Below are 12,750 nucleotides of genomic sequence, written 5' to 3'. Positions count from 1 at the left end.
AAGCATTCTCTGTCTATTGCCTCTTTCTATCTGTTCGCATGTTTGTGTCTCTCTCGATGTATACTGTACATGTGTTTTTTCTGTGTATCATACGCTGTTTATATCTGTGTGTGCGTGTAATATGTCTGTCTAGGTGGGGAATCTGGGTCTGCTCTTCATGTTGCTGTTCTTCATCTATGCAGCTCTGGGAGTTGAGCTCTTTGGAAAACTGGGTTAGTGTGTGTGTGCGTGTACGAGCATGCATGTGCGTGTGTGAGTGCATGCATATAAATCATACAGATGTGTGTGTGTGTGAGTGTGTGTGTGCCTCAGCTGACTGCCAAGATTATGTAACGTGCATAAATTTTGTTGTTACATACATTAATTATGTCGATTCAGAATCAGTTTTTAATGAGTGCAATAATCTACACACAATTCTCTTTCTTCTCTCCCCTCGCCTTCCTCTCTCATACTCAGTGCCTCTAATACTCCTTTCCTCTTTTCATCCTCTTTCAGAGTGTTCAGACGATAACCCATGTGAGGGCCTCAGTCGCCACGCCACCTTTGACAACTTCGGCATGGCTTTTCTCACACTCTTCAGGGTGTCTACCGGGGACAACTGGAATGGGATTATGAAGGTTATTTTCACTTCCTCTCCTCTGCTGTGTGGGAGTTTTTAAGAAGACGGATGCATGAGAAAGTTCATGTTTGTGTCTGCGTACATGTTTCTGTCTCAAAGCGCCGGTTAAGAGACAGGCATTGCATTAAGCAGAGAGAAGATTACTGTTTTTATGACAGACCAAGAGCTGCTGACATGAGAGGGTTAGGGGAGTGTATTATTCTTCTGACATGCTAAAGGTCTGTTCACACTCAGATACATATCTCCCCCTGTTGGAGAAGAGAGGAAGTACAACTTAGTCAACTGAAGGGTAAATATTTAAAATAGAACAAACATTTGGGTATCTGGTGTCCCTACTGACCCACAAACTGTTAAATAAAACAGCCTGCATTTTTTGTGTGGGCTATCTTGATCATAAACATGATTCAACAAGTAATTTCTTCTCATAAATCTCAATATACCTACAGTAACTATCTAAGTTACCACCATTGATAACTTTTAAAAAATGTTTCTTACAAGTGAATCCTAACAGAGGGAGGTTTTTCAGGTGTTTAAAGTGACAGGTTGTAAAACGGAGGGTAAATACAAGTACATATTCAGATCGACAGTATGATAGGAATCTGTTTTTTTTTTACATTAAATCATAGAAACATTTTTTTCTAGTAGAAACCAAATTTATGAACCTGAAAATAAGCATAATATGTCCGCTCAATTAATCTGAAAACCACCATGAATCGGTTTTGTTTATTGTTTTGTAATCACTTTCCCTTTATCTTCTAGGACACGTTGCGAGAGTGTCGTCCGCATGAACGCCACTGCCTCACCTACCTGCCTCTGATCTCCCCGGTTTACTTCGTCACCTTCGTCCTGACGGCTCAGTTCGTGCTGGTCAACGTGGTCGTGGCCGTTCTGATGAAGCACCTGGAGGAGAGCAACAAGGAGGCCGCGCTGGAGGAGATGGAGGAGAGGAAGGAGAGGGAGGAGATGAAGGAGAGGGAGGAAATGAAGGAGAGGGAGGAGAGGGAGGAGGCCTGCCGGCGCCTCAGCTCTGCGACTGTTGGTGGAGAGCATCCTAATGTGGACATACCTGCCCAGGTAACCCAAAAAGTCTGTTTCCTATTTTTGCATGTGAGAGGGTTAGGGTGTGGGTGACAATAACGATGACAGCGGTGATGATCCCATCTGACAGGTGCAGGTTGAGAATGAGGATTGTTCCCATGGCAACCTGCTGAGCATAGGACGCATGCCGTCTCTCCCCAGCGACAGCTACGCTCAGCCACTCAGATGCTCCCCCTATCCTCCCATCTGCCACGAGGCGTACTCTGGCTACAGCTACTCAGGTAATTTGGTTGTTTATAGCCAATTAAAGTGAGGAACAGTTCTCACTGTGCTCCAACCACTAACTGATCGCTGTAAAGGTTATTGCTTCCATAAATAGCAGAAAATGCAGTTGAGATGTGATGCAGCAAGACCTTTAACAGGGAGGTGTTTTTTTCTGGAACAAATTGGTAAGACTTGTTATACAAACACATTGACGGGGTGTAAATAGAAAGTTTTATCACGTTACGATATTATTTTTATCCGTTGGACAACGATACGATATTTGCCAATATAACAAAGTCTGCCCATACATGATTTCTATTTGCTTCGATTAATGGAGCGATTTTGAATCAATATCACGCTTCGTAGGAACCATGTGCCTTAGGACGATGCTGTGCCTTTGGAATTTCAAAATAAAGGCCTGAGTTAGGATTGATGATGTGTGACAATGTTTTCACTTTCCTTTGATAATATTGGATTATTGACTAACATTAAATAAGTAGATATTTGGAAAACATCATCATCAATTGGAAGAAGGCTATTCAATAATATCATAATATTAAAATAATATTGAACACAGCAAATTCCAAAGTCAAAATTGAGGTCTAGTCAACTCAGGTTTTTAAAAACGTCTTCCCTCTTTAGAAAAATGTGTCCATCTGATCTTTGCCACATTTTCTTCTGCAGGCTCCATGACATCTCTGTGCTCCAGTGGAGGGGGCTCGCTGCTGCAGGTTCCCGGAGCTCTGCCGGCCATCAGCCATGCCTCGCTGGGAGTCGGACGCAGCTCGAGGCCAAAGATCTGCCTCAGCAACACTCAGAGCATCGACAGACACTTCTCACACAGACTCAGCCCTGCTGACAGCATAGAGGGGTACAGGTCGAGTCCGGCTCATGGAATAAACCGGCACAGACTCAGCTCTGCCCATAGCATAGATGGATACAAGTTGAGCCCAGCCCATCGAATAAACAGACACAGACTCAGCTCCACTCGCAGTATGGACGGATACAGGCACAATCCAGACAGCAACGCAGACAGACCTAAACTCACCTCCAGCCACAGCATAGACAGACATTCCTCACTTAGACTGAGTCCCACACACAGTGCCAGCAGACATTCTTCTCAGTGGCTCAGTCCTGAAGAAAGTTTGGACCGAAACATGCTGAGCCCCTCTTACGTTCCCGATAACTCGGGCCTGAAGAGACCCGCATCCTTCCGCAGAGGAAGCAAAGTGTTACAGAGACAGGTTTGTTACTAACACCTGTTTTTGTTTTCTTCTTTTTGTTGTTCTTTTCTTTTTTTCCTCTCTGCAAACACAAATGGATTTAGCCAATTTCAGATATTTAAACTATTGATTAAAAAATGAAATGGCTATTGAATAACATCATCTGCTTTCATATTGGTTACCTGTAAGACTTGCTTTCACTCTGAAAATCTGTCTACCACTGTTTACAATCTGTTGGCATCATTGGAACTTATTTCTAATTACAGGAGCTAGCCCTAGCTGTAAAAGTGGCAGTCATCTGGTTTAATGGTTATCGTCAAATCGGTTATTTCATCAAGCATTTATCATTCATTTCCAAAAAGCTCAGCCTGGGCATGAAGCCAGAGGACAGGGGGAGACACCTCGCTGATGGCAGAAGAGTAGTGGACTGTAATTACTCAGAGCAGCATTGAGAATGCATTTATATGTGAAATATTTCTTGGTTTTCCCTATTTACATTGCTAAATGTATCGCTAGTATTAGGTGGGGAAAAGTTTTCTTTTGTCACTCTGACTTCACATTTCTGATCCTTTTTAGAGTTTTTATAATTATTTTTTACTGTCTTTTTAAACATCCTCCACAACACTTTGAAAATGATTGTACTTGCACAACCCAACACGTTGTCTGTGTCATCTCTTTGTGTCTGCAGGCGGCTGTGCGCTGTGACTCCATGGATCAGAGCGGTTCAGCAGACGACTTGGCAGAGCCTGCACTCACTGTGACCGCTGTCTCTTCCACACCACCACGCCAGAGATCTTCTAGTGTACACACACTGAAATTCACACACCCCCAGAGGGTCATCTCATGCAGGAGTAACAGCCGGAGCAATAGTGAAACCACTGGGCAAGAACATGTACCCGAGCAGGCCATCTGCGGCTCGCAGCCAGCAGCAGATGTGGAGAAGAGGCCTGTCAGCCCACAGAGACCATCCAGCCTGAAGGTCCCCAGCTGTGAATCCACTTCATCGAAGTCGCAATGCAGAGCGCCCAGCCTCGGCCCAGACCCCGGCCAGAAGTTAGACGCCACAGACGAAGAAGTCGGCCACATTAACAGTTCTGTTCACTCACACACACAACTCCCTCCTGGCTCCTCACACAAAAGCAGACACCTTACCCCTAGCCCCGTGGAGCACAGGAGTCGCCCTAGCCAATCAGTGTCTCCGGTGTCGGGCAGGAACAGGAAGCAGAGAATGAGCCCGCCGCCAGGAGAAGAGCCGATTACTATGGCAACGCAGCAGATGGACAGCAGTGTTGACCTGAGAAGGCGGACTCTGTCATTTGACGCCTCGACCCTCTCTCCTAATCAGCCAGAGGGGGGTTCTGTGGACGACTAAATAAACTCTTTATGATCATTTGGTTGAAGAGGAAAACCCCTGATGTGCGGGAGTTACAGTCCGAAACAGGAAGGATACCTTTTTCCTGTTTTGGGCACCTCTCCTCGTCCCCCCCCCGTCCAATCACAAGAGTTTCACAGGGTGATTGAGCAGAAATATTTCGGACTGTGTGTGTATGAGTGTGTATGTGTTCAAAGACTTTACCCGTTGTGCTTTTTGCACAAAAGATGCACATAAGAAGACGTTTCCTTTTCTTCTATCATAGTCCTAGCTTTAGTTAAAACATAGTTGTCCCTCCCCTGCTATATTTACTCAAACATTAACCCTTCCCTTGCTTGCTCTCCTTCTGCCCTCACTCTCATCCTTTACGCACTTCAAGCCTAGGTCAGAGTACAAGACAAAATTACCTGAAAAATGCAGCAGTTACAGTTTCTGACTAATCTGCTCATGTGCACATACTGTATGTTAAAAAACAAAACACAGCAACTAACTAATTTCAAATAGCGACTAACCTGCAGATTATTTTCTTTAAGAAATCATGGAGCTTTTTTTTCTATAAATCAGGGAGAAAAAGATGTGCAATTCACTGATTCACATTTTAGAACATATGGAGTCACTATCTAAATTGTTACAGATTTTTTTTTATGACACACCAGTTAATCAAACTGTCTTTCAGCTCGACATTCAGCATCTTATTAAGACTTATAATAACTTTTTAATTTGCCAGAACTGTTTACTGTTCGTAAAAAATCCCTTATTTTATTCTCTGTGGTGCGAAAATTACAGTTTATATTTACAAAATAAATTTAGTTTTAAGTGAAAAACTTACAAAAGTTAAAGAAACAAATGATTTTATATTAAAAAAAAGCTTAATTTTTAATTGCACGCTTATGTAGATTGGTGTAGGCACACTTTATTAGAGACTTATTGCCCAAAAAAATCTAATTGTACAGCATCTTGTTGAATCTTATATCTAACAGAGTGGAAGTTTTTTGTTTTTTTAAAATATGACTTATATTCCTATATTTCGTACCTCTTAACCTACAGTAAACTGCCATTGGACTCTCAGATTGCAACGTTTTTTCCGGTCTAATCAAACATGGACATTTTTTGACATTTAAGAAGCCTACCCCTCCTGAATCCACCGAGTCAGAAAAATCAATTTTGCGCTTAGAGCCTCTTAGTTAAGAGTAGTGTGACCTCGGCTTAGTAGTTTCTACCTCTCTTTTTCCTGATCCCACCCATTTGAATGTTCAGTCAGCTTAGTTTCTCACCCCCCCTCACTTTCCTTTTATCCGTCTTAGTATTCTCAGGGTAGAGGTAGTTCAGATGCAGGTGAGTATGACGCATGTGATCACAGGTCTGCAGAGTTAGATTGCCCCCCTGTTGTCTGAAGCTGGAGCTGGCCCGTCTCGCCTGACGTTTGAATAGATTTTTTTGCTCAGGCGAGGGTGAAATTCAGTAAGAAACAGAAGGGCTTATTCAGGTGATATAACGGTGTGTAAAACTTTGTAGAAACAAGGCTAAGATTATATTTTATTAACAAAGTAGCAATGATATGAGAACTATAAAGGTGAATTTCTACATGTCTGAATGTCAATTTATCTGCTGATGATGGCGGTGATGAAGATGATTGATGATGATGTCAGTGTAATGGGACGCTGATTATAAAGATGATGATACTGATGCTGATGATATTCCTGACTCCGGGTGATACAAATGTTCATAATATTGTATAATGTTCCTGTAGGATGAAAGCAGTGAATGATGGTAAGTTCACCTGCAGTAACATGACTGGACAGTGTTGGAATAAAACCACTTCCTGTCTGACTTTTATTTGACTCCATACCATTGCTCTTACACTTTTACCCTTTCTGTATAAGGTTTAAAAACACAAGATCAACGTGTCCCGCTGGGTCTTAGAAAGTATTAAACGTTGATAAGTGTCAATTGAGCATTCTGAAGTTAGTCTCAGGTTGGATATTCAACAGGGGGCCACTCAGGTTCAGACAGTTGGCAGTCAGAGGATGTTTAACACACTCCCGAGGTGTTTTTGCTCAAAACTAAAGAGTTTTGCTCAGGGACCATCAATAAAGGATCATTTATATGACACAATATCTATGTTATTTTCAAAGCCTCTGTGCCTACATGATATGGAAGAGACGGAAACAAATGTAGACTTTGTAATGCTGAATTTTCATTAACATATTAGAAGGTTGCCTAAAATCCATAAAAAGAGGTGTGAAATTATCCTGTCTAGCAATACAATGCTGCATTGATTTGGTGTAAGTGGGTCAAATGACATGGAAGATATTGAAAGGAATCAATAATTTTTAATAACAAAACAGAGAGTTTTAACAACAATATTCACATAAAAGACAAGCATTAGAACCCCATTGTAAGAAGTGTGTCTCATTTGTCTGCATTGATTCTGAGTCATTAGGTCAAAAAGATCAATTTTCTTTTCAACATGATAATTTATGACCTGTCTATTATTCATTTTACCCTTTGTGAGGCACTTAACATTTTAAAAGAGCTTTATTAAAAACGTTTTTTATAATCAAAAAAGGCCTTTAACTAAACCTCAAGCTTCTTGCATAAACCCTGTTGAGGTCTTTTATCACTGTTTAATCCAAAAATGCTTTCAGGTTAATGAATTAAACATAGTTTGCGTGCCCTTTCCAGTCATGTTCCTCAAGCAGATGTTGATTAATATATGTAACACACACTTGCATCTGGGTGTCAATATATAAGCATATTAAAATGAGTGGCTCACATGGCAATAAGCAAAGCACTACTTAAAAATTACAGGGACAAAGGCAGACTCACAGCTCTGATAGCGGTGGTGGATAGATTTTATTTTTCAATACTGATTTTACCACTTCATCATATCACAATAAAAATGTAATCACATGAATATTTAACACTGAAACCATATAGCATTCAGAATGCATTAAGCTGTCCTGTCTTTATTTTCTTGCCAAGAAAATGTACCAATTTCTGCTACCCCTCATTCATTTCTACCCAGTCTATTGGTCATGCTGCCTGTCTTTTCCTAAAACAGACAATCAGGTGCCACATGTCTGCAGGGCAGTTTCGGATTTGGCGGACTGACTGAGAAGGAAACAGAAGCTACATAGCTTCACTGTCCTCAATACTTCCTTCACAAAATACTTTGTATCCCTTCATAAATCAGATGAAGCATCATCACTGATCTACATCTAACGTTAATCTGCACCTCACCGTATGAACATGCAGTCAGGGTATGTGTGTTTGTGTGTGTGCCTCCAGGTGTGTATACATTTGTGTTTCCAGGTGTTTATATCCAGTGTTGAGTGAGTACAGCTGTGTTTCCGTGCATCTATATCTGTGTGTGTGAGTGTGTGTGCATTAACAGAAGACAGTATTCTCGACACACAGAGTTACAACTAACTAAGCTGGGCCAGCAGTTGCCATGGTGAAAATAGCTCATACATCGTCACATGACCCACAATCCTGCCAATCCCACGAGAGGGTGGAAAACCATTTATCAGCGAGGCAGGATATAGTCCATGCCCACGTCGTACGCATGGATGTATGGCCGTACGCAGAGCCACTCAACACACACCTCTGTCTGTCTCTAGAAGGCAGGGGCCACAGGTCTCTGCTGTGTGAGTTTCTGGGGGTCCAGGGTCTCAGTGAAGGGTGGAGCCTGATAGGGGTTAGTGGTTACTATGGTAGCTCCATTAGCGATGGGGTACGGTGTGGCTCGAGCGTTGCCAGGGGGAGGTTCCAGGTGTTGCCATGTGAACAAGTTTCTGTTGCTTCCGGTTAGAAAGCGCCGCAGTGCGCTCAGGGTCAGTACAGCCTGTTAGTAACACACACACACACACACACACACACACACACACACACACACACACACACACACACACACACACACACACACACACACACACACACACACACACACACACACACACACACACACACACACACACACACACACACACACACACACAGAAATGCAAGAATGTTTACCAGATTAGTAGGATTTTCAAATCAATCCACAGGACATACGTACTTAATCACCCCAGAATGCATTTCAGCTCTTAAGAATGGGAGACAGCAAATTAATTGTAAACTAGTTGGATAAAATCATTACAAATGATAGCAGTTAAGGACAGTTGGAAGAGCTCATATACTATTACTGTAGAATATATATATAAATATAACAGTAACATATTAAATAATTGTAATTGCCATAAATAATACTCAACATAAATTGAGTGGAAGAAGTCATGTTGATTTGTGATTCAGTCAACAGTAGCTCGCTTGAGTTTACTCCAGTGTGAAAAGTCTGCTGGTAATGGCACACTGTCATCAAATTATTTGGCAGTGTACAGTACAAAAATAATGAAAATGTAGTTTTAGTATGCTGGTATGTAAGTATGGGATTCTAAACACAACCTTAGAGTCTACATTTGTTAATTAACACTCAAACAGAAAGCTGAGGCTGACAGGATGGTCGTTACTTTTGGTGATAAATCAAAGTGATGGAAAAGGGGTCGGATGATGGCAGAGATGAAATGTGTATGAGTTTTTTTTTTTTTTACCAAAGTCACTTGGGTTCATCTTCTGAAGACTATGAATCTCTGTATAGGTTTGAATGGCAATCAATCCAACAGTTTTGATGTGAAAAATCAGTAGACTCAAGAAGCAAATTCTAAATGCTATACATCCTCTTCGGAAGAACATGGAAAAGATTTGCCGCAGAGCTATTGGGTTTAATAGAGTCTTTTGTAACATACTGTACATCCCTGAAACAATTACAGTTCAACCTCTCCACATCCTCTGACAGTGAGATGAATGGCTGTTATTGGTTTGGTGGTCAAATAGTTTTAACAAGCTCTATTGAGTTGTCAATGGATAATAAATCAGTCGGCAATGTTCTCTGGGATTCTTTCTAAACTTTCTATTCAAATCTCGCTGAGGGCAGCTGTTTCATAAGAACACTCTGTCCCCACAGTATCACACATTCACAGCCTGAAACTGTAACAGTCTGACCTACTGGCCACTGAGCAGCTTAAGGGCCTTGCTCAAGGGCACCTTTATGGTCGTAATGGAGGACATGAAAGAAGCACGGCTATTATACCTTACCCACAAAATGTGTACTGCTGGTCAGTGGGTCACATTCTAAAAACTATAAACTTTAGGGCACCACTGACCCACAAATTCATGACAATGTTTTGATTATGGTAAAGACAAGGTAGCTACTTTGTTCATTTTCTTAATGACTCCTAGCACAATTGAATTGAAAACATAATTGAGTTTTTGAAGCCCTGTGTGTGTGTGTGTGTGTGTATGCGTGCGTGCGTGCGTGCGTGTGCGTGCGTGTGTGCGTGTGTGCGTTAGTCTAGAGAGAGGGTGGTAGGGCTGTTTGGTAGAGCCTCTGCTTGTCCTCCATGAAGGAAATGCTCTTAAATTTGTTCATTGCCAGCAGACACTGATAACCCTGAAACACACACACAAACATGATGATGATGATGATGATGATGATGATGATGATGATGATGATGATGATGATGATGATGATACATACACTCACACATGCATGAACAGATAGAGGAAAGGTTTATCACACACAGGTAAAAGCATACAGACCCAGGTCAGGATGGAGAAGAAGCAGAAAGCGATGGTGGCTCTGGCGGCGTCGGAGCCCTGGGCCAATGGCAGCTCGTCTGGGGAAGTAGCCTGCCACTGATTGGCCAGAAAACAGAAGCCAACGAACCATAGAAAGGTGGCAAGACCTGAAGGTGTTTTGATTCAAATTTTTGCATTAAAACATACATATAGTACCAACAGTTAAAGAAGGTTAGTACTATTCATGTAGGCCTACTCATTACTACATTATTGGACTATTAATATTGATACAATAACAATAAGGAAATGACTTTGGGTCAGTGGAAACTTTTTATTTTTTTATTTTGACATAACTGTTGTCTCTTTGAAAGGCTTCATATATTTAAACATTCTAACAATTATAAATAGCATAAAATCTGCAAATGTTTAATACATGTCTAATGTACTTCTAACACATTTCTCTGGTATTGTTTTTTTACATAACAATAATTAAAGAAGTGTTAAATAGTGTCAAATCATTCCAAGAAGTATAAAGTATCAGAAAAAAAAAATACTGAAGTACAAAAAGCTCAAACTTGAACTTAGGTAAAGCACTTCAGCACTTGGTTACTTCCCCCACCGTATTTGTGTGGGTATATTTACCAGAGAAGACGAGGTCCAGCAGGACCGCACGTCTTCTGTCCTTGACGCTGCTGATGGAGGGGAAGTAAACGTCCAGGATCAGGAAAAAGATGCTGCCGAGGAAACAGGCCACGCCTATAGTAATGCCAAAGTTACAGGCATCAGCGTTGTTGTTGAAGACACAGAGCAACCGCTCGCTGCCGATGTTGATGTAGCCCTCGTTCACGATGCAGCTGAACACCACCATGGAGAAGACCTGCAGGGGAAGACACGTTAGCCTCTTTATTATTGTAACAGGAGGAAGTGAATGAACTCACACTGCTCTAGGAATTACTTTCATTCCTCATACACGCCACACATCTCACACACCACAGACAAACAAAGTGTATTTTCCCAGTAACTCACAAAGTTTTCCTGATTTTGGACGAATGATAAATGTTGTACACTGGCTATATACCAAATGTTAATTTTATTTGTCAAAGGGTAATTTCACCTTAGTTAACAAACATGTTGCCACTTTTAATTGTATAAAGGCACGCACACAGTTTTTGCTTTATTTGCAGACGTTTTAAGTTATCCATCAAAAAACATAGTTTGGTTACTGTGGATAATCCACAGAGCTTAATGTCAGTAGTTATTAGAAAGAGTCTTTTGCTTAGAAAATAGAGAAAACTCTTAGGTATTATTTGAGGATTATCCTATGTGAATATGGACATTTTACTTCATTTTATAAATCAATTAATTTTTCAAGCTAAACATTTCCTGTTGCATCACACTTGTGAGTATCTGCTGCTTGTCGTATGTGATTTTAAAATGACTATTTCAATGTGTTGGACTCTTTATTTGACAAAATAAGCTATTTGTTGATCATCACCTTTGGATCTAGAACATTTGGGGTAATGTTTCACTATTTCCCATACAAAAAATAATTGAAATGTCTTAATGTCACAATACGAATTGCACTGAATGGTTCTGTAATATGTTTGTTTTTTTCTCATCTGAATGCTTCTGCTCAACTTGATTTTGTTTTGAAGTCTGTTTGCTAAGGAGCACTGACAAATTGTACATGACGATTATGAACAGAATCGAGAGACACAAAGACAAAAGATGGTTTATTGTGTGCTTCTGTTCCCTTGCTTTATATCCTTTAAAACCTAATTGTTCCTTCAGTGCACATCAAATGCTGTGTGGTGACTCACATCTGCACAGTTTCACAGACAGCAGAGAGACGAGCACAGAGAGGTGTTACATTCTGGTTAGAGGGCATTCAAATCCAAAGCGTTCACATCTAGACACAAAGAGGCTTCAGATAAACATATGGTAATCTGACGCTGGTCCTGGAGCTCCAGCCACAAGCTGCATCACTGAAATCATTTTATATTTTTCAGACCGATCGCACAGATATTCAAAATCAACGATACTGAGCATTTTATTTAAAAGAAAGACTAATGAATATGAATAATAACCTGACAAAACAAAAGACACAAAAGCACAGAGCGAGAGACTGAGACATTGTGAATGGGAGACAGCAGCGGGAGGGGGGGCAGGTAACGTTAGGCCTTTCCATTGATGGCAACCCACACGTTGCAGAGAAGGCTTACTTACCCACGACATCAGTCTGAGCACTGTTCGGGGATGCGTGAAGAATGCGACCGGATCGAAGGCCACGCTGCCGGCCTTACCGGCTCCGTACGCGCCCGCTGTCTCCATCCCTCCGGCTTTGTGCAGCCTGGCGCCCGCAGAGAAAAAGCGATGAGTCGGTGCGAGCTGAGCGAAGCGGCGGTGTCCTCCTCCAGCCTCCGTGTGAAGTCACACCGCGTCACTGGAGCACAAGCTGCACTACACAATCCACTGTCAATAAACATTATGGGTTTTCATTCAATTCTAATTATTGCTTTGTGTTCCACCGTGTGTTATTTGTTGTTGTTTTTATATTGTTGTTTTTTGTTTTGTTTTAAGGAAGACATTACATTGACGTCAGGTGCAGAGCA

General features: G+C 41.4%; 2 protein-coding genes across 2 annotated transcripts in view; one reads left to right on the top strand and one right to left on the bottom strand.

Moving 5' to 3' along the window:
- LOC134865207 (voltage-dependent T-type calcium channel subunit alpha-1I-like) overlaps positions 1–6,346 on the top strand; it is a 44,561-nt gene extending 38,215 nt beyond the window's left edge. Inside the window, exons 29-34 of the mRNA XM_063884670.1 lie at positions 134–212; positions 496–617; positions 1,379–1,693; positions 1,788–1,938; positions 2,606–3,165; positions 3,833–6,346. Of these exons, the coding sequence (XP_063740740.1) occupies positions 134–212; positions 496–617; positions 1,379–1,693; positions 1,788–1,938; positions 2,606–3,165; positions 3,833–4,516 (1,911 nt within the window). The 3' untranslated portion in view covers positions 4,517–6,346. The remainder of the gene's footprint in view (positions 1–133; positions 213–495; positions 618–1,378; positions 1,694–1,787; positions 1,939–2,605; positions 3,166–3,832) is intronic.
- A 1,007-nt stretch (positions 6,347–7,353) lies between these two features.
- LOC134864926 (synaptogyrin-3-like) lies at positions 7,354–12,549 on the bottom strand. The gene is made up of 4 exons (XM_063884267.1): positions 12,365–12,549; positions 10,781–11,015; positions 10,160–10,305; positions 7,354–8,363 (listed from the first exon to the last, which is right to left on the bottom strand). Exons 1-4 carry the CDS (start codon positions 12,467–12,469, stop codon positions 8,136–8,138), a joined length of 714 nt encoding a protein of 237 aa, XP_063740337.1. The 5' UTR covers positions 12,470–12,549; the 3' UTR covers positions 7,354–8,135.
- Between the last annotated feature and the right edge of the window lie 201 nt (positions 12,550–12,750).

Source organism: Eleginops maclovinus, chromosome 5, assembly GCF_036324505.1.
Source record: "Eleginops maclovinus isolate JMC-PN-2008 ecotype Puerto Natales chromosome 5, JC_Emac_rtc_rv5, whole genome shotgun sequence".
Taxonomy (NCBI): domain Eukaryota; kingdom Metazoa; phylum Chordata; class Actinopteri; order Perciformes; family Eleginopidae; genus Eleginops; species Eleginops maclovinus.
Note: the sequence above shows the minus strand (reverse complement) of the source record. Positions and strands in the feature narration are given on the sequence as shown.

Coding starts and splice junctions, on each gene's coding strand:
- LOC134864926 (XM_063884267.1), bottom strand. CDS start 12,469: ATGGAGACAGCGGGCGCGTACGGAGCCGGTAAGGCCGGCAGCGTGGCC. Junction 10,306..10,780: donor GCTGGACCTCGTCTTCTCTG/GTAAATATACCC, acceptor AAACACCTTCAG/GTCTTGCCACCTTTCTATGG. Junction 8,364..10,159: donor TCTTCTCCATCCTGACCTGG/GTCTGTATGCTT, acceptor TGTTACTAACAG/GCTGTACTGACCCTGAGCGC.